Raw genomic sequence first — 24,364 nt, 5'->3', positions numbered from 1 at the left:
CCTCGGGTCTTCACACCTTTATTTAGCAAAAAGGTATGATTTATCTAGTGGACTTTGGCAGGATTTTAAAAATAGTTACTGCCAGGATATGTAGTGGGGCGGACTGTGTGAAAAATGGGGCAGATGCACTAAAATGGTCAGATTGACTGAGGTGGATGTTCATTGTCAGTTGCATTTAATGTCCTGTCAGGCTGCCTGAACAGAAGAATGTGCGTTCACGATACCTGGCCAGATGCTGCTGTGACGTGACCTCTTATCCTTCACACAACCCATCCTACTCCTACTGTGTGTTCTGTGAAAGCTATGATGATTGTGATTGATGGTAGCTGCCATCTTGGAATCCTGACTGTATGCAGTAGATAAAGCAGACCTTTTTGCTATATAAAAGTTATTTTAAAAAAGTTCAATATTTAAATGTGTATTTATTTTAGTACATTTCTCAGAGAATAGCTAGGATATGCCATCACATACTGATCATTGGAGATTTTTTGCTAGGACCCACCCTGATTCTGAACATGAATAGGCCACAAGTACTTGTTACGAGGTTATACTCCACCAATTCATAACATTAAAAAATAAGAATACTCCTATAAAGACTTGGACACAATACTTTCTGTACTGCTTCTTTGAAAATGAAACACTAAAGCAGGCTCTGCAGAAACAGCACTGTTCTGTACTGCTATTTTTATACTGTACTAGACATGAAAAAAATCGGGGGTCCCAATTCCTTTATTGCTTGTTACTGTGATTGGAATTGAATGGAGCTATGTGTTCACACATGACTTCAGTGACGGGTAACAAGGGATCAAGACTCATGTTTTAATTGGTGGTAGTCCCATGGTCATCAGACATTTATCACTTACCTTGTGGATAGTGACCACAGCACAATAATAGCTGGCTTAATCTTTTATTACTGTTTTTAAGGAAAGAGGCAAAAAAAAAAAAATCTAATTATATTTATAGAGAGTCCGTCAATGGAGTTGTTGCATGTTTTTTTCAGCATTAATGGGATTGCTGGTCTCCTCCCCCCCAAAAAAAGATACACAGTGGTAAGAAAAAGTAAGTGAACTCTTTGTAAATACCTAAATTTTTGCATTGGATTAGTTATAAAATGTGGCCGGGTTGTTATCCAAGTCACATTTATAGATAGACATGAACAAGACATCTCTTTGTGTATCATCATGTGTTTTTTATTTAGCATATGGAGAAGTTTTAACAATAAGGGTTCGTTCCCAGGGGCCATTTTCCTGGGGACCCTCCACAGCATAAACACCATAGTTATACAGTAAGTAACATTGCAAAGATCACTGTGAAAATGGTGTGATCAATCTGCTGTTTGAGCACTGACAGATAATAATCATCAACATCACTAGAGCTATTTGAAAACCAGGATTTGAAGAGGAACCTTCATTCTTTAAACATTTATCATAATTTGTAAAGTCTACTTCACGAATAGCACACACATGATCAATTTTACAAGACTCCCCACAGGTTTCCAGATCATAACTGACTGAGTTATATTCATAGTACTTTTGTAAAAAGCACTGGTTGGTCGATATTTTCTCCAATACTTTGTGCATAGACTGGGGCGATCCATCTGGCACCAGAAATGCTTCTGTTAGACGATACTCCTTTTCCCATCTAGGAGACTCTAAATTTGCGAATGTGAGGTTCAAGTAGTAAGTGATCATATCCTGTAAGCAAAATTCATAAATAAAATCTTTAGTTACAACTGGGTCATGATCATGGCTGGTTAGTACTGGACAGGCCTTAATTTTCTTCCCAGTTAAAGAAGACCTATTATCTTAGAAACATTATTAACTAGAGAAGTTGTCAACAAATCACTCCAAGCACTTTCTCAACATACTCTGTGCACAGGTCTTGCCTCATAAAGAAACTTCACAAGACTCTAATTCAATTGGTTGTTCCTTGTTGATCAACTATACTAATAAAATACTTATGCAGTAATATATTATGAAACAGCATAGACTTACTATACAAATATCATGCACATTCAGCCGTAATGAATGTACATATCACATAGCTCTGATTTTTCCCATTAATGTATGAACAGCATTGGGCTGCATAAAGTATTTAGTTGACTAGATTATAATGGGATGGATATCACAACATGTATGATATCGAATAATTATCAACAAAGTGCTTACATTTCTCCATTTTATAGCAGATATAATATGTAAATGTGTGAATATAGTATTTTACAGCACTTGACATGATTATTAATGCTTAAAGGGAATCTGTCACCATATTTGACCTATCTAAACTATTAATATGGGCATACAGGTTATAGGTTGCTGAGGAGAGTGATACCTGTATTCCTCATATCAAATGCCTTGTTACTGAGAAATCATCTTTCATCCTTTTATATATATGATCTCTTCCAGGCTATAGGGAGGACACTGCCTGGAAGATAACTCAGCCTTACATGAAGGAGGAGTTACCAGCATGAGATAAGTAAGTAACACAGAACAGGAGAACTGAAATTTGTCTTCTTGCAAACACATTTTTTGCTTCTCTCTGAGCTCTGCCTGCCTATGAGATGGAGATGAGAGGAACCTGCAGATGTGTCAGGTATAATCACACACAGCTCTGCAGTGAGATCAGGAGAGGAGAGTGGCCATTAGAGTGGTAACACCCCATTCGGCGTCCTCCCCATAGCCTGGAAGAGGTCATTTACATAAAGTGAGGGTTTATCCACAAGACATCTGATATGAGGCCTCTATAACTGAAAGCTGGAGGCTTCTGGGAGGAATAAAGTTCATTTCCTCCAGGCAGCAGGGCTTTCAGTGTGATGGCCATTTGTCTTTAGAACACTAATGACCTGCAGATTAACCCCATATCTGTAGGTTAATCACGCTATATTCAATCTCTCCAGGTCCAAGACCGTCTCTCATCAGTTGCCCCGATTTTTGCTGACAGACTGTAGCAGTAACATCATGACTCCAGTAAAGATGATGACTGTGGCCAATTACTGGGCACAGTGGATTGTGCTGTCTGTCTCAGCATTACTGATGAGCCCAGCGATTGGCTGCAGTTGTTGCTGTGTTTGTGCTGTCACTGTACCAGGCTGTCAGCAAAGACAGGGGCAGTGGCAGAGGTGCAGCACTGGACCTGGGAAGAGTGAAAATAGCAGTGTTCCTATGGGCAAATAAAAATGAACCCCTGACAACCTTTTGATATGTGTCTTGTGCTTCTATGAAGACTACTTACTAGAACCTGAAGGGTTTTCCTGTTATATTCAAAAACTCTGATTCCAGGATTGTTAGCTCCGTTAGTTACCCCTGGTAAAGTAGTTTTCCAAGGAGATACTCCAGGTGCAATAAACATGCTGCCAATGGGATCACCTAGAATTGAAAAGTTGTGAGTATTTTGGCATACCCCAGCCAGAAGTTAAAATTGTGCAGAACTTGAGTTATCAATACACTTAAAATTTAAAATATCAATTCATTTGAACTACACTTGATATCTGAAAGAACTTCAGTGTCCTCCTGTTGAAACTTCTTTTCTGCTTCTCATTGGGTACAGTGAAAGATATACTGTTTGTACAAATACAAAGACAGACATGATATGCATGTATATATGACATACCCATGGAATTATGGTAATAAAGTGATGTGCCTAAAGTAAGGTCTGCAAATGGAGAATGCCTGCATTTTATCATGCATCGTTTTCAACCATTATAGCTTTATAGAAACACGATAGCAAGAAAAGAGGAGTATAGCACAGCAATATGTTGCAAAAGAATTATCAATGCTTTATTAAATATAAAACACAAAAAAAATAAAGTGCAGACACAGAGGTAGTGTCAGATGGTAAAGTGCTTCCAGGTAGCAAAGATATAATAATACATTCATAACATTTCCGTGATAAGGCACAATTGCACGTTGCCCAACAAATGGCCTAACTGTAAGTATTTATATTGCCAGAAAAGTCAGTAAAAGGGGCTAAAATCACAAAATGTGCCATAAAGCCACCAGAATATGGTTAGAGTCATACCCTCACTGAGGATGAATGAGAAAAGAACATAACATAATTAATCATCATAGCATATAGCCTATTCATATCCATCCATCCATCCATCCAACAGCGTATAACAAAAGGGAAGGTATTACCTTTCAAGGAAGCGCAGCAGGGAGCATAGGAGTGGTGAAAGTGATTGCCCAATGCACGTTTCGCAGCGTCCCAAGCCACTTTCTCAAGGGCAGAGAGTAAGCCCTATGAATTATGGTAATAAAGTGATGTCCCTGAAGGAAGGTCTGCAAGTGGAGAATGCCTGCATTTTATCATGCATTGTTTTCAACCATTATAGCTTTATACAAGCACAATGATAGGTATGATGGACATGTTATATCTTGTACCGATTTGAGGGTGTTTGGTAAATTAACTCACATACTAAGGCCTCATTCAGAAATCTATTTTTAATGTTATTGTTCTCTCCATGTTTTTCATTTATAGAACATGTACCAGTTCTAAACTAAACACATATTCATTTGTCTTTTTTTTTCCTTTTTTCACATTTTCATCTGATTCGTGAATCAAAATCAAAACATTCAAGGCTATGGAACTGCAAAAAACTTGATTCCACTCATGTGTAATCTGTGTCCTGTCCATTTTTTACTGTTTACTGAAACAGATTTTACTGTTTAATTAAATGGATTGTTTATAACAATAAACACCAAAAAAAGATGAAAACTTTTTTCGTGTATTAAAATAAAGAAATAAAAAAAAAATACAGGGGTCTAAGTGAGGATTAAATGGGTTGTGTAGTCACACATGTTGCTGACTCTAGGAACCACCACTGCTACAGCTGTTTACTTCGGTGGTGGCTAGATATAAACACTTTGAACTGAGTCGCAAGGCGCAGCTCCATTCATTGTGTAGTGACTAAGTACTGCAGGACATCGCCTATTCACATTCTGCAGTTTTTAGTAGCCGCCATCATACACAGAATGGAGCTGCACTTTACAGCTCCATTTAAATTGTTTACATTCAGCTGCCATCAAAGCAAATAAATGCTGATCAGTGGGGGTATTAGGTATCGGATCACCACCATTTTGATATTGAGGACCATTCCTATCGACATGCTACAGCAGTGACATCTCGCTTGCAGACAAGATTACACACTGTTGTAGCAGAATTGTAAGTGTGAATATAAAAGTATTGCTCTCAGCAGTGGGAAAAACAAGATTATCTTGTATTTATGATACCTTTTAAATGCTAAATAAAATAAAATAAATGGTGTTACAAAGCAAGCTTTCGAGACTTCTTAGGTCTCTTCCTCAGGCATGGCATAACAAAACATCTGGAGAAACACAAATATATGCATAGGCTGGTTATAATGAGGGCAATTTGGGCTACCACCTGGGGCCCAGCAGTCCAGGGGGGCCCATTTTACAAAAAGTAATTACCCCCATTATAATCCACCCAGAGGCAGCCGCAGCTCGTTTAAATCAGCTTTTCAGCAGCAACAGCAGCGGCTGCAGACTCCTAATGTTGGGGACTCTGCAGGTAGCCCAGTCCAGCTTGATCCCAAAATTGCCCTCCCAGACAGGTTTTCAGCAGGTAGAGACAAGCTTTTAGTGCTTGAAGAAGCTTGTAAATTATACTTTAAGCTTTTACCCTACTCTTCTGGAGATGAAGAGCAGCGAGTGGGGATTGTAATCTCACTGTTACAAGGAGATCCTCAATCCTGGGCTCTCTCTTTGCCCCAGGACTCTGCTTGCCTCCGATCGGTTAAAGGATTTTTCGGGGCTCTGGCCCTCATCTTTGATGATCCTAACAGAATCTCCTTGGCTGAATCCAGGCTGTGTCACCTTCAGCAGGGGGATCAGTGGAGACTTATAGTTCTGAATTTCGTAGATGGACAACTGATACCAAGTGGAGTGACCTGGCTCTTAGAAGCCAATTTTGTCAGGGTCTTTAAGAAAAGATTGAAAGGTGCTTTGGCAGTTTACTAAACACCTTGGTCCTGGGAGGCTGACATGTCATTGGCTATATGCGTAGATAGACGCCTTTGTGATAAGAGGGTGAGACCACCTTCACTGGAGCCCCTTTTTTGGGGCCACACCCAATTGCCGGGCGGGGCAGTTTTGGGGTAAACCAGTACTCATGGATTTGGAAGAGCCCATGCAGTTAGGGGGAGCTACTGCGTTGCATATTTCCCCTGAAATCCGCAAGAGAAAGGGGGTGTGCTTTTATGTGGTAAAAAGGGACATTTTATTGGGGTCTGTCCCTCGGTTCCTAAGCAAAAGGGAACATCTGGAATTGATTGACCCTTGGTAGTGTGGGATTGGATAATCAGGGGGTGTGTTTGTCTTCTACATTCAGCTCTCGGTTTGCCCTGACAGCAGAGGTGGTGCTAGAGAGCAGGACTGAGAAAATTTCTGTGTTTTTGGACAGTGGAGCTAGAGTCAGCATGGTTGATGCTGGGTTTGAGAGAACTCATGGGCTTACTTACTTACTTACTATCAGTGGCGTACCGCCAATGGCGGCAGACCACGCCACTGCTATGGGGCCCGTGGCCGGAGGGGGCCCGTGATGGCCCCAAGCAGCGTGGGAACTCGGAGGATTGGTGAGTAGGAGGTTGCGGCGGCAGAGGAGCGGGTTGCGGCAATGTAGGAGCGGAGCACACGCTATAGCCGCTGCTGCAGCTATCTCGCTGCTAAAGGGACATGAATATTCCCTCTTCTCCACTCCCATGGGCGTGGAGAAGACGGAATATTCATTCTCTTTAGTAACGGGTACGGAGGAGCGCTGAGGCCTGGCTCCTGTCAGTGCCCGCTGCTGGAGCCAATGTGAGGAGTGAATGTGCCGGCAACCGCTCACCTCGGCTTCTGAGAGCGCGCGCTGCTCAGATGCCGACATGAGGTGCTGCAGACAGGATGCAGCGCTGGAGCAGAGGGGAGGAAGGAAGGTGAGTAAAAGTGTTTATTGTTTTATGTGCAGTGATTGGGGGATGAGGGGGCCACACATACCAGGATACTTGGATTGAGGAGGCCACACATACCAGGAATGGGGGTTTGAGGAGGCCACACATACCAGGAATGGGGGATTGAGGAGGCCACACATACCAGGAATTAGGGGATTGAAGAGGCCACACATACCAGGGATTAGGGGATTGAGGAGGCCACACATACCAGGGATTAGGGGATTGAGGAGGCCACACATACCAGGGATTAGGGGATTGAGGAGGCCACACATACCAGGGATTAGGGGATTGAGGAGGCCACACATACCAGGAATGGGGGATTGAGGAGGCCACACATACCAGAGATTGTGGGATTGAGGAGGCCACACATACCAGGGATTGTGGGATTGAGGAGGCCACACATACCAGGGATTGTGGGATTGAGGAGGCCACACATACCAGGGATTGTGGGATTGAGGGGGCCACACATACCAGGGATTGTGGGATTGAGGGGGCCACACATACCAGAGATTGTGGGATTGAGGAGGCCACACATACCAGGGATTGTGGGATTGAGGAGGCCACACATACCAGGGATTGTGGGATTGAGGGGGCCACACATATGAGGATGAGGAAAGTTGCCAGTAGCTGCTGCATTTCCCACCCTAGGCTTATACTCAAGTCAATAAGTTTTCCCATTTTTATGTGGTAAAATTAGGGGCCTCGGCTTATATTCGGGTCGGCTTATTTAAAATATACGGTATTTTAAAATCAGTGAGTACGTGATGCCCATAATACTGCAGGACTGTGGCATGCATTATACTATATGGGGGCTGCATTTTACCCTATGGGGTGTGTAATATACTGTATGGAGAACTATGGGGAGTGGATTATATTCTATGGAGGACCATGGGAAGTTCATTATACTATATGGAGGTTTATGGGGGGCGCATTATACTATATGGAGGTTTATGGGGGGAGTATTATACTATATGGAGGATTATGGGGGCACATTATACTATATGGAAGATTATTGGTGGTGCATTATACTATATGGAAGGCTATGTGGGGCCATTATAATATTTTGAGGGCTATGTGGGGGGCCATTATACTGTATGAAAGCAATTATACAGTGTGAATGTTTGTGTGGGGTCATTATACTGTTTGGAGGGCTGTGTGGGGGCCATTATACTGTTTGGAGGGCTGTGTGGGGCCATGAGAGTGTATGGAGGGCTCTGTGGGGTTCACAGGTGGGGGATTATACTGTGTTAGGGTCACCATACTTTGCCATGGGAGTTGAAGTGGGGTACAATAGGGTCATTGTACTGTGCATGTGGAGGAATTCACCATAGGGGTATCATACTGTTTGGGGGGAACTTTTGTTGGCATCATACTTTATGGGGGCAATGAAGAAGGAATCTACGACTTCAGAAAGAGGTAAATTACTATGTAAAGGCTGGAAAGTTATGAGATCTGCTCTTCTGTGACACAGACAAATATTTATTTTTTGTAGGGGGAGGGGCCCAATTAGAACTTCTGCTATGGGTCCCCATGACTTCTATGTACGCCCCTGCTTACTATGTTAACTAAGCCCATCCCCATTTATGCCATCGACTCAGCGCCACTTGCTCAGAGATGTCTGACACAGATTGTACATGATATAAGACTGAGAGTGGGGCCCCTTCATTATGAAGCAATTCCTTGTTATGTCCTGGCAGGCCTTCCCACTCCTTTTGTACTGGGTCTACCCTGGTTGGTGAAAGTAATCCGGGAGTGAATTGGCAATCCAAGGAAACTGTAGAATGGGGAGATTACTGTCATGAAAACTGCTTAAAGGGAACTTGTCACGTCCTAGCTACCCTCTACACTGCCCCTATAACATTGTTAGTGATGAAATGTGCATCACTAACAAGCTTTTTTCATTAAAATTGGTGAAGCTATAATGATTTTATAACATAATATATATACTTAGATCTCACCTGTTTGTTCAGTCATAGGGGTGTGATTCTCATATTCAGTCAAAGCCGACGCCACATTCACTCACTGCTGGCGCCGCCCATGTATTTGAATATTGCTCCCGGCAAGCGCTGACATTGTGGAGCGCATGCACATTTGTACATGTCTGGCCGCCTGCGCAGTGAGGCTGTGATTACCAGCTGCGCATGCGCTATGACGCTTTATTCCTCTCGCATGCGCAGAGAGGCTGTGTGATTGCCAGCTTCACTGCACATGCGCTATGCTCCCCGCCTGTGCGCAGTGAAGCTGTGCAGTTTGCAGCTTCACTGCGCATTCGCTATGACACTCTATTCCCCGCACCTGTGCAGTGAAGCAGCGAACTGCACAGCCTCACCGCTCCTGCATGGGAACATAGCGCGTGCGCAGTGAAGCTGGTAATCACACAGCCTCACTGCGCATGCGCGGGAAATAAAGCATCTTAGTGCATGCACAGTGAAGCTGAGGCATACACAGCTTCACTATGCACGCGATCCTAGCTTGGCACCTGGCCACAGCCCGCTTGGATTGGTGTGATCGGCAATGACATAGATCACACCAATCAGAGCGCGTGACCATGCTGTGAATGGGCGGTGACCTCCCTGTGACCCGGGGCTGACCATGCTCTGACCCACCTGTGACCGCCCTGCACGTCCTCACAGTTGCTGAGGATTTGTAAAGGGTGGTCACGTTGCTGATCTCCGCTGTGCTGGGCCTTGTGGTGCCACAGAACCTTCTGTGACACCACAATCCCTGCTCCAACCAGCTCCTGCTGCTGCCTTCTCCCACTGTTGCTGCTGAAAGAAGAAGAGAGAAGACTTCGGTAAGTAGATCTCTGATCTCTCCTCACCCCCCTCCACTTTCTGCCACCGAGCGCTGATCAGTACTTGATCACTGATCAGTACCTAATCGCTCGATTTTTGGCAGTTATTTCTTCGTACGTCCTGCAGCGGCTGAGCGCTGATCAGTGACTACATCACTGATCAACGCCCGTGTTCGCTGTTTTCCAGGACTTCTTTTAGTCCCTGTCCATTACCCCCCACTTTGCACCACCTCTGTGCGTGCATGCAGCAGTCACCAAGCGTTGATCGGTGACGCAAATCATCGATCAGCACTCGTGCTTGCTGTTTTACACTTTTTTTTTCACTGATTTTCTTTCTTTTGTACAGTATGGTCACACTGTCAGATCATGCGCTGTGCTGGGCCTTGTGGTGTAGTTTTTTTTGTCTTTCTGCAGCAGCTGAGGGCTGATCAGTGACCCCAGATCACTGATCCACAATTGTGCTTGCTGTTTTACACTCCAGCCCCTTTGCACCACCTCCGTGCGCACATCCAGCAGCCGCCGAACGTTGATCGGTGACGCAGTTCACTGATCTGCACTCATGCTCGCTGTTTGTACAACCTCCGGTTGTTCCTTTCTTTTTACCTTTTTCTTTCAGAAAAAAAGGTTAAAACAAGCATACTGACACACACACACATAACTGAATAAAGTACTGAGACACACACACCACATACACTAAAAAAAATGTCCCACTCATCCCCAACCCGCTATTAAGTGGAGGAGGCATACATTTTCCTTGCCTCCGACATTGACAGTGAGGGAGAGGATCCCTCCTTTCTTTATTTTTCTGACTCCTCATCATCATCCTCCTATTCCTCCTCCTCTTCCTCCTCATGTGCTGCTGAACCGTCACTCAGATGCCCCAGGACAGAAGATGAACCAGCGCTCCCCATTACTGACCCTGTATGGACCTTGCCCCCCGAAAATTACGAGCCACTGATTCCTGATTTTGTAGCAGAATCATGAATCAAGTTTGACACCACCGGCCTCACAGAAACATACTTTTTCAAAGTCTTATTCTCTGAGGATTTTGTAAACCTCATGGTGGGACAAACTAATTTGCAAGCTCAGCAATTTTTGGCACAAAACCGCTCATCATTTTCTAACTGGTCTCCTGTAGACGCAGTAGAAATAATGAAGTTCTGGGGCCTGGTCCTTCATATGGGGATCCTGAAGAAGCCAGAAGTTTTGCAATACTGGAGTGTTGACATTTTGTATAACACTCCAGTTTTCTGAATGGCAATGAACTGGACACATTTTGAGGCCATCCACAAGTTCTTGCATTACAACGATAATGCACTGTGTCCTTCACGAGAGGACCCCAACTTTGATCGTCTTTTCAAAGTTTGGCTGATCATCGAGCACTTCAACAACAAGTTTGCTGAAGTGTACGTTCCCCAAAGGGACATCTGCTTGGATGAGTCTCTAAATTCATTTTAAGAGGAGGCTTGGATTCCAACAGTACCTGCCCAGTAAGAGGGCCAGGTATGGATTTAAGCTGTACAAAATGTGTGAGGGAAGGACTCCCGGATTTACCCACCTGAATGCCCCTCTGTCCTGGGAGAGAGTGGGAAAATTGTGTGGGATTTGGTGAACCCACTGATGGATCAAGGTTATCACCTCTACTTGGATAACTTTTATACCAGCATCCCACTCTTCAAGTCACTCTCTGCATGAGGTACCAAAGCCTGCGGTACTGTCAGCAAAAATCAGAGAGGCCTATCAAAGAAGCTAATTGGGCAAATGCTCAGAAGGGGTGAAAGCAGAGCCCAATGTAGTGACCATCTGCCGGTGGTCAAGTACAAGGACAAAAGGGATGTCCTTCTATTTACCCCCAGACTACCAGACTGTGTAGTCGGGTACAACAAGTATGTGACGCCCTGCAGCTGCAGGCTGTCACAGAACTCCTGGGTGTTGCACAGACGGATTCTCCCCAGTGGCCTCAATACATGCAGACACCTCCACCCAAGTGGTGCCCTGTCAGGTACATATATACTGGGGGGTGGAGTTCAGGAAGTCAGTCAGTGGGAAGCAGTGAGTGTGACAAAATGCTGCAGCACCAGACAAGCTGAAGTCTATGTAGCTGAAAGCCAGGTTAGGCCCAAGCTGTGGGCTAGTCTGGCTAGTGGAGAGCCTAGAGTGGGCTAGAAGGCAAGGAGAAGAGAAGAGCCATGAGGGACAGAGGAACCACAGAGGGTTCGTCCCCTGATGCAAGCCACGCACTGGGCCCAAGCCTATTGGGACTAGAGATGAGCGTTGTTCTACTCGAACTGTTCGCCAATCTCAAATTCGAGCTGTTTTGGGCGGTGTTCGAGCCGTTCGGCGAACACGAACAATTTGAGAAAAATTCGGCTGTTCGAGGTTATGTTCGATAACTGTTCGTGCACCAAAATCATAACTGGATTTTTTCTCAGTAATGATGAAAATTAATGTTAATACGCAGTTTGAGTGTACAGCGGGGTGGGGGGAGGGGCAGGGGATGGATCTCTGCAGGAACAATGAAGATCTCCATTTTTTTTTCTCTTTCCCGCATTTGCAGTGGGGAGGTGCAATCTGTCAGCCTATCAGCAGCACACACGGAGCGAAGTGCTTTTTTTCACACAAGCAAGGGCATGTGTCATTGGCAGTGTATGTCACATGTCCTTGCCCTATAAGACCAAGCCATTTTCCCCGTCGCCACCATTTTCTCACTGCTGCAGCTGCGTGTTAGACGGCACCGCTGTTGCTGTGTGCGCTATACCTTGTTAATTTCAAGCCAATTTTCGCACAAATATACAGATAGCTTGGGAGTAGGGAATAGTTGTGATTGCAGTCCTTTTAAGGACTAGGTTACAGCATTTCCTACGACTTTTATCAGGGAGGTCTGTGCTCTTAAATAGATAGGTTGTGGGAGTAAAGACTAATTGTAATTGCAATCCTTTTCAGGACTAGGTTACATGAGTTCCTATCAGTTTTTGCCAGGCAGGTCTGTGCCAGTGCTGTGCAAGTTTTTTTCACAGCATTTGGCTGAATCTAGCAAAGCTAATCCTTTTTGGCCTATTGCAGAGTGTGTTAGTCAGTGGAGTAGCCTATCTGTGTTGCAAGATATAACACCTGTGTATAGAATACCAATTTTTTTACTGCACCTAGTGAAGTAAAATCTTTTGGGCATAGCATCATTCTATTAGTCCATCTATACTGACCTCCATCAGGTTGCAAACTGAATATAATTTTTTTCTGCATCTAGCTCTGAAAAAATATTTGGGCTTCTAGCAGTGTGTGGGACTTGGTCTATTAGTCCATCTATACTGACCTCCATCAGGTTGCAAATTAAAAATAATTTTTTTCTTCATTTAGCTCTGAAAAAATATTTGGGCTTCTAGCAGTGTGTGGGACTTGTTCTATTAGTCCTTCTATACTGACCTCCAGCAGGTTGCAAATTGAATATAATTTTTTTCTGCATCTAGCTCTGAAAAAATAGTTGGGCTTCTAGCGGTGTGTGGGACTTGGTCTATTAGTCCATCTATACTGACCTCCATCAGGTTGCAAACTGAATATAATTTTTTTCTGCATCTAGCTCTGAAAAAATATTTGGGCTTCTAGCTGTGTGTGGGACTTGTTCTATTAGTCCATCTATACTGACCTCCATCAGGTTGCAAATTGAATATAATTTTTTTCTGCATCTAGCTCTGAAAAAATATTTGGGCTTCTAGCAGTGTGTGGGACTTGGTCTATTAGTCCATCTATACTGACCTCCATCAGGTTGCAAATTAAAAATAATTTTTTTCTTCATTTAGCTCTGAAAAAATATTTGGGCTTCTAGCAGTGTGTGGGACTTGTTCTATTAGTACTTCTATACTGACCTCCAGCAGGTTGCAAATTGAATATAATTTTTTTCTGCATCTAGCTCTGAAAAAATAGTTGGGCTTCCAGCGGTGTGTGGGACTTGGTCTATTAGTCCATCTATACTGACCTCCATCAGGTTGCAAATTAAAAATAATTTTTTTCTGCATCTAGCTCTGAAAAAATATTTGGGCTTCTAGCAGTGTGTGGGACTTGGTCTATTAGTCCATCTATACTGACCTCCATCAGGTTGCAAATTAAAAATAATTTTTTTCTGCATCTAGCTCTGAAAAAATATTCGGGCTTCTAGCAGTGTGTGGGACTTGGTCTATTAGTCCATCTATACTGACCTCCATCAGGTTGCAAATTAAAAATAATTTTTTTCTTCATTTAGCTCTGAAAAAATATTTGGGCTTCTAGCAGTGTGTGGGACTTGTTCTATTAGTCCTTCTATACTGACCTCCAGCAGGTTGCAAATTGAATATATTTTTTTTCTGCATCTAGCTCTGAAAAAATAGTTGGGCTTCTAGCGGTGTGTGGGACTTGGTCTATTAGTCCATCTATACTGACCTCCATCAGGTTGCAAATTAAAAATAATTTTTTTCTGCATCTAGCTCTGAAAAAATATTTGGGCTTCTAGCAGTGTGTGGGACTTGGTCTATTAGTCCATCTATACTGACCTCCATCAGGTTGCAAATTAAAAATAATTTTTTTCTGCATCTAGCTCTGAAAAAATATTTGGGTTTCTAGCGGTGTGTGGGACTTGGTCTATTAGTCCATCTATACTGACCTCCATCAGGTTGCAAATTAAAAATAATTTTTTTCTGCATCTAGCTCTGAAAAAATATTTGGGCTTCTAGCAGTGTGTGGGACTTGGTCTATTAGTCCATCTATACTGACCTCCATCAGGTTGCAAATTAAAAATAATTTTTTTCTTCATTTAGCTCTGAAAAAATATTTGGGCTTCTAGCAGTGTGTGGGACTTGTTCTATTAGTCCTTCTATACTGACCTCCAGCAGGTTGCAAATTGAATATAATTTTTTTCTGCATCTAGCTCTGAAAAAATAGTTGGGCTTCTAGCGGTGTGTGGGACTTGGTCTATTAGTCCATCTATACTGACCTCCATCAGGTTGCAAATTAAAAATAATTTTTTTCTGCATCTAGCTCTGAAAAAATATTTGTGCTTCTAGCAGTGTGTGGGACTTGGTCTATTAGTCCATCTATACTGACCTCCATCAGGTTGCAAATTAAAAATATTTTTTTTCTGCATCTAGCTCTGAAAAAATATTTGGGCTTCTAGCGGTGTGTGGGACTTGGTCTATTAGTCCATCTATACTGACCTCCATCAGGTTGCAAATTAAAAATAATTTTTTTCTGCATCTAGCTCTGAAAAAATATTTGGGCTTCTAGCAGTGTGTGGGACTTGGTCTATTAGTCCATCTATACTGACCTCCATCAGGTTGCAAATTAAAAATAATTTTTTTCTTCATTTAGCTCTGAAAAAATATTTGGGCTTCTAGCAGTGTGTGGGACTTGTTCTATTAGTCCTTCTATACTGACCTCCAGCAGGTTGCAAATTGAATATAATTTTTTTCTGCATCTAGCTCTGAAAAAATAGTTGGGCTTCTAGCGGTGTGTGGGACTTGGTCTATTAGTCCATCTATACTGACCTCCATCAGGTTACAAATTAAAAATAATTTTTTTCTGCATCTAGCTCTGAAAAAATATTTGGGCTTCTAGCAGTGTGTGGGACTTGGTCTATTAGTCCATCTATACTGACCTCCATCAGGTTGCAAATTAAAAATAATTTTTATCTGCATCTACAGTACCTCTGAAAAAATATTTGGGCTTGTAGCTGTGTGTGGGACTATTTGTATTAGTCCATCTATACTGACCTCCATCAGGTTGCAAACTGAATATATTTTTTTCTGCATCTACCTCTGAAAAAATATTTGGCCTTCTAGTAATGTGTCGGACTTTCTCTATTAGTCCATCTATACTGACCTCCATCAGGTTGCAAATTAAAACTAATTTTTATCTGCATCTACAGTACCTCTGAAAAAATATTTGGGCTTCTAGCTGTGTGTGGGACTTGTTCTATTAGTCCATCTATACTGACCTCCATCAGGTTGCAAATTCAAAATAATTTTTTTCTGCATCTAACCCAGCCAATAGTTTTGGCCTAATACCACAGTTTGGCCACTCAGCTCTGCTCGGTTACCATCCATTGTTTTTTTGTGCAAACAACTCCAGAGTTGTGAATTAGTTAACCACCAAAATGAGTGGAAAAAGGCCTGCTGCTGGTGGAAAGGGGAATAGGCGTGTTGGGAAGGGGAAAAAAGGTTGTGTCCGTGGGGTAGGTGTTAAAGCAACAGTAACATCTGCAGAAGAAAGACCATCTTCCAGCCAAACTAAAATGTCTACTTCTTTTAGCGGACAATGTGATAAGATCCCTTTCTTACGGCCACGCCAATCGCTACAAATTCCAGATGAGGCACAAAAACAGCAGGTGCTTCAACGGATATCAAGTGCTCCTTTAAGTGGGCTCTCCTCCACATCAACTTCAACATCACAAATACTCCAGTCCTCAAAGGTGTCACCCAAATCGCACTTGCTTCCTCACAGCTCCCAAATCTCCAGCTGCCCGTCTGAGTATGAGGTAGAACAGATGGTTGAGTCTGCAGAGCTGTTTACTCATACTATAGCCTGGGAATCAGAGGTCGACTCCAGCGCTTCTGTGAATCCAGACGAGGAAATGATCTGCACTGATGCCCAGAATCTTTATGAGTCGGATCCAGGACCAGACGCAGAAGGTTCTGACCATAATGTAGACCCTCATTCCCAAACTGTAACTCCTGTTGGTGGAGACAATGAGGAAGATGATGATAAGACTCAAATACCTGATTGGAGCGACAACTTTAGTTTTTTGTCAGGGCAGGAACAGGTTGGCTCTGAGGACGACGGGTGTGATAACGCACAGGGTGATGATGATGAGGTCGGAGATCCCACTTACTGTCAACCCACAGTCAGCCAAGAGATGAGGTCAGCAGAGGAGGTGGAGGAAGATGCTAGTGACGACGAGGTCAGGTTGCGCCTTCCTGGACAGAGACGTAGTACTGGAAGCACGTCAACAACTGCATCCTCAAACACAACTCTGCCTCTCACCACAAGTCGTGGTGGCTCTTCAGGTCGCATGGGTGCTAAGCCTTGCATAGCCTGGGCATTTTTTCAGATCGATAAAGATGACCCAACTCGTGTTATCTGTAACATTTGTCAGCAAAAGCTAAGTAGAGGCCAAAAAATACATAGTTTGAGTACTTCATGCATGAACCGGCACATGGACATGAAGCATAAGTTGCAGTGGGAAGCTCAGTGTGCTACAATGCGGCCTAGCCGGCCGGGCCAATCACCGTCTGCCATATCTTGTGCATCCGCGGCCTCTTCATCCTCTGTGACTGGGGGGACAGCAGTCACACCTGTTTTGGGGCGCAGACCTGCCACCTCTTTACCCGCAACAGCCAGCGTGATTGGCAGGTCATCATTTTCTTTGGAGGTGGTAACACCAGCTGGTGTTGAGCGCTGTCCGACATCGATAGCACCACCTTTGGATCAAGGCAACCTAACATGTCCGCCTGCATCTTCCTCATAGACCGGCAGTTTGCCGGGGACACCCTTATCAACCCCGTCTAAGCACAATAGCCAGCCCTCGGTCCCTCAGATGTGGACAAGTAAAAGACCATTTCCTCCTAGCCATGAGAAAGCTAAGAGGTTGAATTTCACCATCTGCAAGCTCTTGGCTACAGAAATGCTGCCTTTCCGCCTGGTGGACACAGAGGATTTTCGAGACCTTATGTCCGTCGCAGTGCCCCAGTACCAGATGCCCAGTCGGCACTACTTCTCAAAGAAAGGTGTGCCTGCGCTCCACCAGCATGTCGCACACAACATCACCGCTTCTTTGAGAAACTCTGTGTGTGACAGGGTGCATTTCACCACAGACACTTGGACGAGTAGGCATGGACAGGGGCGTTACATGTCGCTGACTGGGCACTGGGTAACTATGGTGACAGCAGGACAAGGGGCTGCTGTCCAAGTCTTGCCGTCCCCACGAGTTGTGCGTCAATCCTCTTTATGTCAAAGTTCCTCCACTGCTTCTGCCTCCTCAACCTCCTCTCGGTCTTCCACCTGCACCCAAAGCCTGTCTGGTCATGCCACAAGCTTTCTAACTGCGCAGAAGGGATCCTGCACACCTCCTTACTATGCTGGCAGTAGGGCTCAACGTCGTCAGGTGGTTTTTACATTGAAATGTCTGGGAAATGTGAGTCACACAGCTGAGGAGTTGTGGTCAGCTCTGGAGAACCAATTTCATGAATGGTTGTCTCCACTGGACCTGAAACCAGGGAAGGCCGTGTGCGACAATGCTGCAAACCTGGGTGCGGCCCTTCGCCGGGGCAATGTCACACACGTGCCTTGCATGGCTCACGTGTTGAACCTGGTTGTCCAGCAATTTTTAGCCCACTATCCCAGACTAGATGGCCTTCTGCAGAGGGCACGGTCGCTGTGTGCTCACTTCCGCCGTTCGCATCCCGCAGCTCAGCGACTTACATCTCTACAGAAGTCGTTGGGCCTGCCACTTCACCGGCTAAAATGCGATGTGCCTACCCGGTGGAATTCAACTCTGCACATGTTGCAGCGACTGTGGCAGCACCGACAAGCCCTGGTGCAATACGTTCTGACGTATAGCCTGGGCCAACGAGATTCAGAGGTGGGGCATATCACGCTGGAGGAGTGGTCTCAGATCAGGGACCTATGCACCCTTCTGCACAGTTTTGAAATGGCGACGAAGATGTTTAGTGCTGACGATGCCATTATCAGCATGACTATTCCGGTGATTTACATGCTGGAGCACATGTTAAACAGAATTCGGAGTCAGGTGGTGGCACAAGAGGAGGTGGAGGAAGTAGAGGAGGAGGAGTTGTATGCGGAAGGGCTAACATCTGCAAGGTCCAGACGGTCGGCAGCACCAAGGCGGCAGGCATGTGAGGGTGGGGGAGATGGTTTTACCAGGGCGCATGGTAGCAGCCAAACTAGTGAGGAAGGTGCAGGAGCCCAGGAAGAAGTGGAGGACGAACTGATGGAAGACTCATCAGATGAGGGAGACCTTGATCACATTTCTGTTGTGCGAGGTTGGGGGGAGAGGACAGAGGAAGGAAGCATGATTGTTACCTCGCCACCAACACAACAGGGACTTGGTGCTCCTGGATGCGCAACACACATGAGTGCCTTCTTGCTGCACTACCTGCAACATGACCCTCGAATTGTGAGAATTAGAAATAATCCTGACTATTGGGTTGCCACACTGTTAGATCCCCGGTACAAAAGTAAATTTGCAGAAATTATTCCTGCCATAGAAAGGGATGCACGCATGCAGGAGTATCAGCAGAGACTGTTGCAGAATCTTACATGTGCTTTTCCACAAAATACCAGTGGTGCACGTAGTGAATCTCACAGTTCCAACTTGCCAACCGTGGGACCGTCAAGTGTTCAGCACTCAAACCGTAACAGAACCACAGTATCTGCTGGTAACATCAATTTTGCGGAATCATTTCACCACTTTTTTAGCCCATCCTTTGCAAGGCCACAGGAGACAAGAAGTCTGACACATAGTCAACGCCTAGAGACGATGGTACAGGAGTATCTCCAAGTAAACATTGAAGCCACGACTGTGTCACTGGACCCTTGCTCTTTTTGGGCTTCCAATCTGGATAAATGGCCGGAGCTAGCCACTTACGCCTTGGAGATCTTGTCATGCCCCGCAGCCAGCGTTCTGTCTGAACGTGTGTTCAGCGCTGCTGGTGGTGTGCTGACAGATAAGCGCACGCGGCTCTCCACTGATAATGTAGACAGACTCACGTTCATAAAGATGAACAAATCATGGATCCGAAACGACTTTTCTACCCCTGTGTCATCCTGGGGAGAGTAAAAGCTTGATGATTGGTTAAAATCACCCTACCAACCGTTTTAAGCTTTCAAATTACTAATCATGTTTATCTGTATCTTGACTGGAAAATAATTTGGGCTTTGTAGCAGTGTGCAGCACTGATCCTATTAGGCCATCTATACTAAAGCTTCACCAGATTTAAAATTAAAAATAATTTTTAGCTGCATCTAGCCCGGAAAATAATTTTGGGGCTCCGAGATGCGCAAGGCACATAAGTGCCTTCTTGCTGCACTACCTGCAGCATGACCCTCATATTGTCAGAATTCGAAGTAATCATGACTACTGGGTTGCCACACTCTTAGATCCCCCAAACTTTTCGATCAACCTTTTCATTTTAATAAAGACCAAAAAAATGGTCATTTTTGAAATTATAAGCATTAGCAGGTTGTTAGAAACTGAAATCAAACAGTTTTCAACTCAAAACTTTATTCTAGGTGATGTTACATTTTCACATAGGACCCCTTGTTCGAAAGGAGCTTCTGAACTCTCTCGTCCATTGAATTTGTCAGGTTTTGGATGGTTTCTGCTTCAATTGTTTTGCATGAGGACAGAATACCCTCCCAGAGCTGTTGCTTAGATGTGAACTGCCTCCCGCCATCATAGACACTCCTTTTAATGATGCTCCAAAGGTTCTGAATGGGGTAGAGGTCAGGGGAGCATGGGGGTCACACCATAAGTTTGTCCCCTTTTATGCCCATATCAGCCAGAGATGCAGATGTTTTATGTGCAGCATGAGATGGTGCATTATCATGCAGAAAAATGATCTTGCTGTGAAATACACGGTTCTTCTTCTTGAACCATGGCAGGAAGTGCTGTTTGAGAAAATCCACATACATTATGGAGTTCATCTTTAGCGCCTTCAGGGATCCTAAAGGGGCCGACAATCTCTCTCCCCATGATTCCAGCCCAAAACATTACTCCACCTCCTCCTTGTTGGCGCTGTAGCCGTGTTTGCGTGGGGTGTCCATCAACCAGCCATCCTCCACTCCATCCATCTGGACCATCGAGCGCTGCACGGCACTCATCCATGAACAAAACAGTTTTGAAATCAGTCTTCATGTAATGTTTGGCCCACTGGAGCCGTTTCTGCTTGTGTGAAGTGGATAGAGGAGGTCGACAGGATGGCGCATGCACAGCTGCAAACCTCTGAAGGACCCTGCATCTTGTTGTTCGGGGGACGTTGGAGGCACAAGCAGCTTCAAAAACTTGTCTGCTGCTATGACAAGGCTTTTTTGCAGCTGCTCTTTCAACCTGACGTAATTGCCTGTAGGAAAGAGTCCTCAATTTGCCCTTATCAGCACGCACACGTGTGTACTGTGCATCAGCTACATACTTCTTGATTGCCAAGACACTTCATCCTGATCATCGCACAATGTTGATTGTAGTCATGCCTTGACCTAAACACTCCACAATTTGTTGCTTCTCAGCAGCCGACACATCCTTTTTCTTTCCCATTTTGGCAGAAAATGTAGGCTGCTTAATAATGTGAGAGAGCCTTCTTAAGTAGTCTTGCCTTTCATTGGACACACCTGCCAAACTAATTAGCACAGGTGTCTGCAATTGCTTACAGTGATATAAAGAGCCCTGACACACATCACCATCAATGAGTTTAACTGACAAACAAACAAATTCTTCCCTTATCACTCCTAAACACTTTTTGTATAATAATTTGGAACGCAGTGTACATGTGCTTTTCCACAAAACACCAGTGGTTCACGTAGTGAATCTTACAGTTCTAACTTGCCAACCGTGGTCTGTATGGAGTTGTTCAATAAAGGGCCCAAAATTAAGATAACATAGATGGGAGAGGTCTCTATGAATAGGAATTCCTAAGTATTTGATACCCTGTGAGGGCCAGGCAAAGGGAAAGTTGGACTGGATGGAATCCTATATGGATTTGGGGAGGGAGACATCGAGGGCCTCAGACTTCGCTGCATTGATTTTAAAATTTTACCATGTAACAAAGTGATCTATTTCAGCCATAACAGCATGGATGGATATATGTGATTGAGTGATATATACTAGGACATCATCAGCAAATAGAGAGCACTTGTACTCGGTGCCTCCCACCTCAATCCACCTTATATTGGGGTTATAGCGAATTGATGAGAGCAGGTGCTCCGTCACTAGGATGTATAAGAGAGGGGACAGAGGACATCCCTGCCTTGTCCCATTGGTGATTGTGAAAGGTGATGAAAATGTTCTGACGCACCCCCTGGGCCTTGGGACACCCGGAGCCGGACCCTTTTTGGTGGATGCTGGTGGTTGTAGTCTTCGTGGCGGCGACCCAGTTCCGTGGCTCAGGGCGGTCAAACCAGTGGCGGAACTATTTATGTGGTTTTCATGTTTAAATGTCCGAATACGCCACCCGTGGATTGCGGTCAGAGTGAACCGCCGCTACAGGGCAGACCGCTGAGGCTGGTGTTGTGGGTGCAGCAGAGCGTAGCATAACTCCCCACGGGAGGAGTATAGCCTCAGGGCAGTGTATGCGGAGGATGGGGGTGATGGTGCAGGGCAGCAGCAGTAACGACACGGAGTCAGTGATGCAGTTCAGGGCCTTTACTCACAGTTCTTATTATCCAGACCACGTCTGCAGGTAACGGCTGCCCACGTCGCACTGTGCTCACCAGGTGAGGGGCTCAGACAACTCCCAGATAACTTTGGAGCACTTCACAGGACCCCCTTTGTGTGTCCTTTGTCTGGCCTTTCTTACCAACACTTCTGTCCGGCTGCCTCGGGCCTCCTCTTGGTAAACTTGGCGCCAGTTTCCCTGACCCTATGTGGTGCCTTCCTAGCGGGTGTAGCGAGGGGCTGCGCCACATAAAATGTCAGAGCCTCCGGTTTCTAGCTGAGGGTCGTTTCCTGCCTCCACTAGTTCGGGGACCGGTCTCCCCCTTTGGCCTGACCCCTCCACGCAGGTGGAATCGGGCGTGCGGTGGCGACTCGCCCGTCCGCACCCCTGGGATCCCTTCATTCCTCGTTCCTGGAGCCTTCTCCGCTCCTCTTCCTTCCTTCTCCCTCTTCCAGGCCTGGGCCTCTGTTACTAGGCCCGCCTCCGGAGCAGAGCTCATGCAGAGCCCCTGCTCCCTGCCACTTCTGCTCAGACTTCTCTGCACTGAACTAAGATGGTGCCCACCTTTTATACTCCCTTCTCAATGCACCCAGGAACTGCTTCCTCCCTGCTCCTGCACTACAGGGTTCCCCTTCCTCAGTGTTCCCTCCCCCCACTCCAGCCAGGGACAGGGACTGTCGTGCCCATCTCAGGGGCATATTGGTCGCCCTGCCCCACGGCAATGTGGTGTAATGCATGCAGGTGTCGGGTCCTGATCCACACTCCATCCTTACCTGAGAGTGAGATATCACACCTCTGGGTGAGGTGCAATACGTCTGTAGCAACCGAGCCCTCAGGGTGCTACAGTTCCATTTATCTTCAGCCTAGGTGACGTATTGCGATACAGGGCCGTGATTTTGGCTATAAAAGGGTCCCCTAGACCCCTACCCCAAGCTTTTTAAGAGAATCATATATGGCGTGCCAGGAGACTCTATGGAATGCTTTCTCAGCATCCAACGAGAGTATCTAATTACAAATTTTTAACTGCATCTAGCCCAGGAAATACTTTGTGCCTAGTAGCAGTGTCTGCTAGTGAGCGGATTATCCCGGCTGTTAAGCAAGCTGCACCACCTGTAGTTTAGACACTTAATTTTTTCAAAGGAAATGCTTCGGGACCATGGGATACTTAGTGAAGAGCATCAGGAGGCACCCCAAGGCATAGGGGCTGGGACTGGCAGTAGGATGCCTTGCGGTGGACAGCCGAGCTCGATCCTTATAAAATCTTTTTAACTGCAGCAGCTTTAGTGGACGCTACTGGAGCTGGAATTACCGCGGCTGCTGGCATGAGACTTGCCCTCCAATAGATCCTTGTAAATGGATTTAAAGTGTATTCATTCAAATTAGAGAGACAATTTAAATTAAAAAGCTTAGAGCTGCCTCCACCACAGGGGGGCTCGCTCGACCCACCAGCGGACAGGCACCAGTATTGGGAGAGGGGGGCTGGCCGTCAGGGTTCACCGCGGCTCTGGCACAAACCCGGCGACACGGAGGTGGCACGGGCAGGAGCGGACTGGCCGTGTCGGCTTCTCACTTTTTGGATTTTAGAAGAGCATGACATGCCTATATCTGTGTCTCCCCCTCCTTTTACTCCTCCACCTCTTTTATTTTCGCATGACTATATGTACTTGTCACTTTTCCATGTGTTAGTTATGTCTTCTGAGCAGTTTGTCAGCTTTTGGACACCTTTGAAGGTGTTTTCTATGTGCTTTGATGTGTTTTTGTTTGCCTGCCATTGGTTTTAACGGTGTTCGAAGGTGTTCGACGAACAGTTCGACGAACAGTTCGGCGAACACACGGGTGTTCGACGAACCGAACCGAACTCGAACACTACGGGGGTGGCTCAACACTAATTGGGACCTCTGTGCCCAGTAGGGAATCTGGCATACAGAGGAGGATTTCATATCCCTCAGTCCATCCGTGAATACCGCACATTCAGAGGACTAGGTACCACGAAGGCCCCAGCGTCCAGGGATTGTGGTAACCAGTGGGAAAGCCCTCGCCGCCAAGCAAGACGGGTGAGAGAAACATCAAGGGAGCTAGACCCTGTTCCAGGCAGGTCAGAAGCTCCAGGGAGAGTGACAGGAAAATCCTTAAAGGAGGCCTTACACCCGCTCACTGGGGAGCAAGACCAGAAGTGCACACTACCTACAAGTACCCCGGACCGTACCTGAC

The 24,364-nt window shown here is 45.4% G+C and overlaps 1 protein-coding gene across 1 annotated transcript in view; it reads right to left on the bottom strand.

Moving 5' to 3' along the window:
• Positions 1–1,226: 1,226 nt before the first annotated feature.
• SMPDL3B (sphingomyelin phosphodiesterase acid like 3B) overlaps positions 1,227–24,364 on the bottom strand; it is a 484,668-nt gene continuing 461,530 nt past the window's right edge. Inside the window, exons 7-8 of the mRNA XM_073664974.1 lie at positions 3,232–3,365; positions 1,227–1,694 (exon numbers count right to left, since the gene is read on the bottom strand). Of these exons, the coding sequence (XP_073521075.1) occupies positions 1,305–1,694; positions 3,232–3,365 (524 nt within the window). The 3' untranslated portion in view covers positions 1,227–1,304. The remainder of the gene's footprint in view (positions 1,695–3,231; positions 3,366–24,364) is intronic.

Source organism: Phyllobates terribilis, unplaced genomic scaffold (assembly GCF_046119375.1).
Source record: "Phyllobates terribilis strain yellow unplaced genomic scaffold, ASM4611937v1 Scaffold_181__1_contigs__length_3860067, whole genome shotgun sequence".
NCBI lineage: Eukaryota > Metazoa > Chordata > Amphibia > Anura > Dendrobatidae > Phyllobates > Phyllobates terribilis.
Note: the sequence above shows the minus strand (reverse complement) of the source record. Positions and strands in the feature narration are given on the sequence as shown.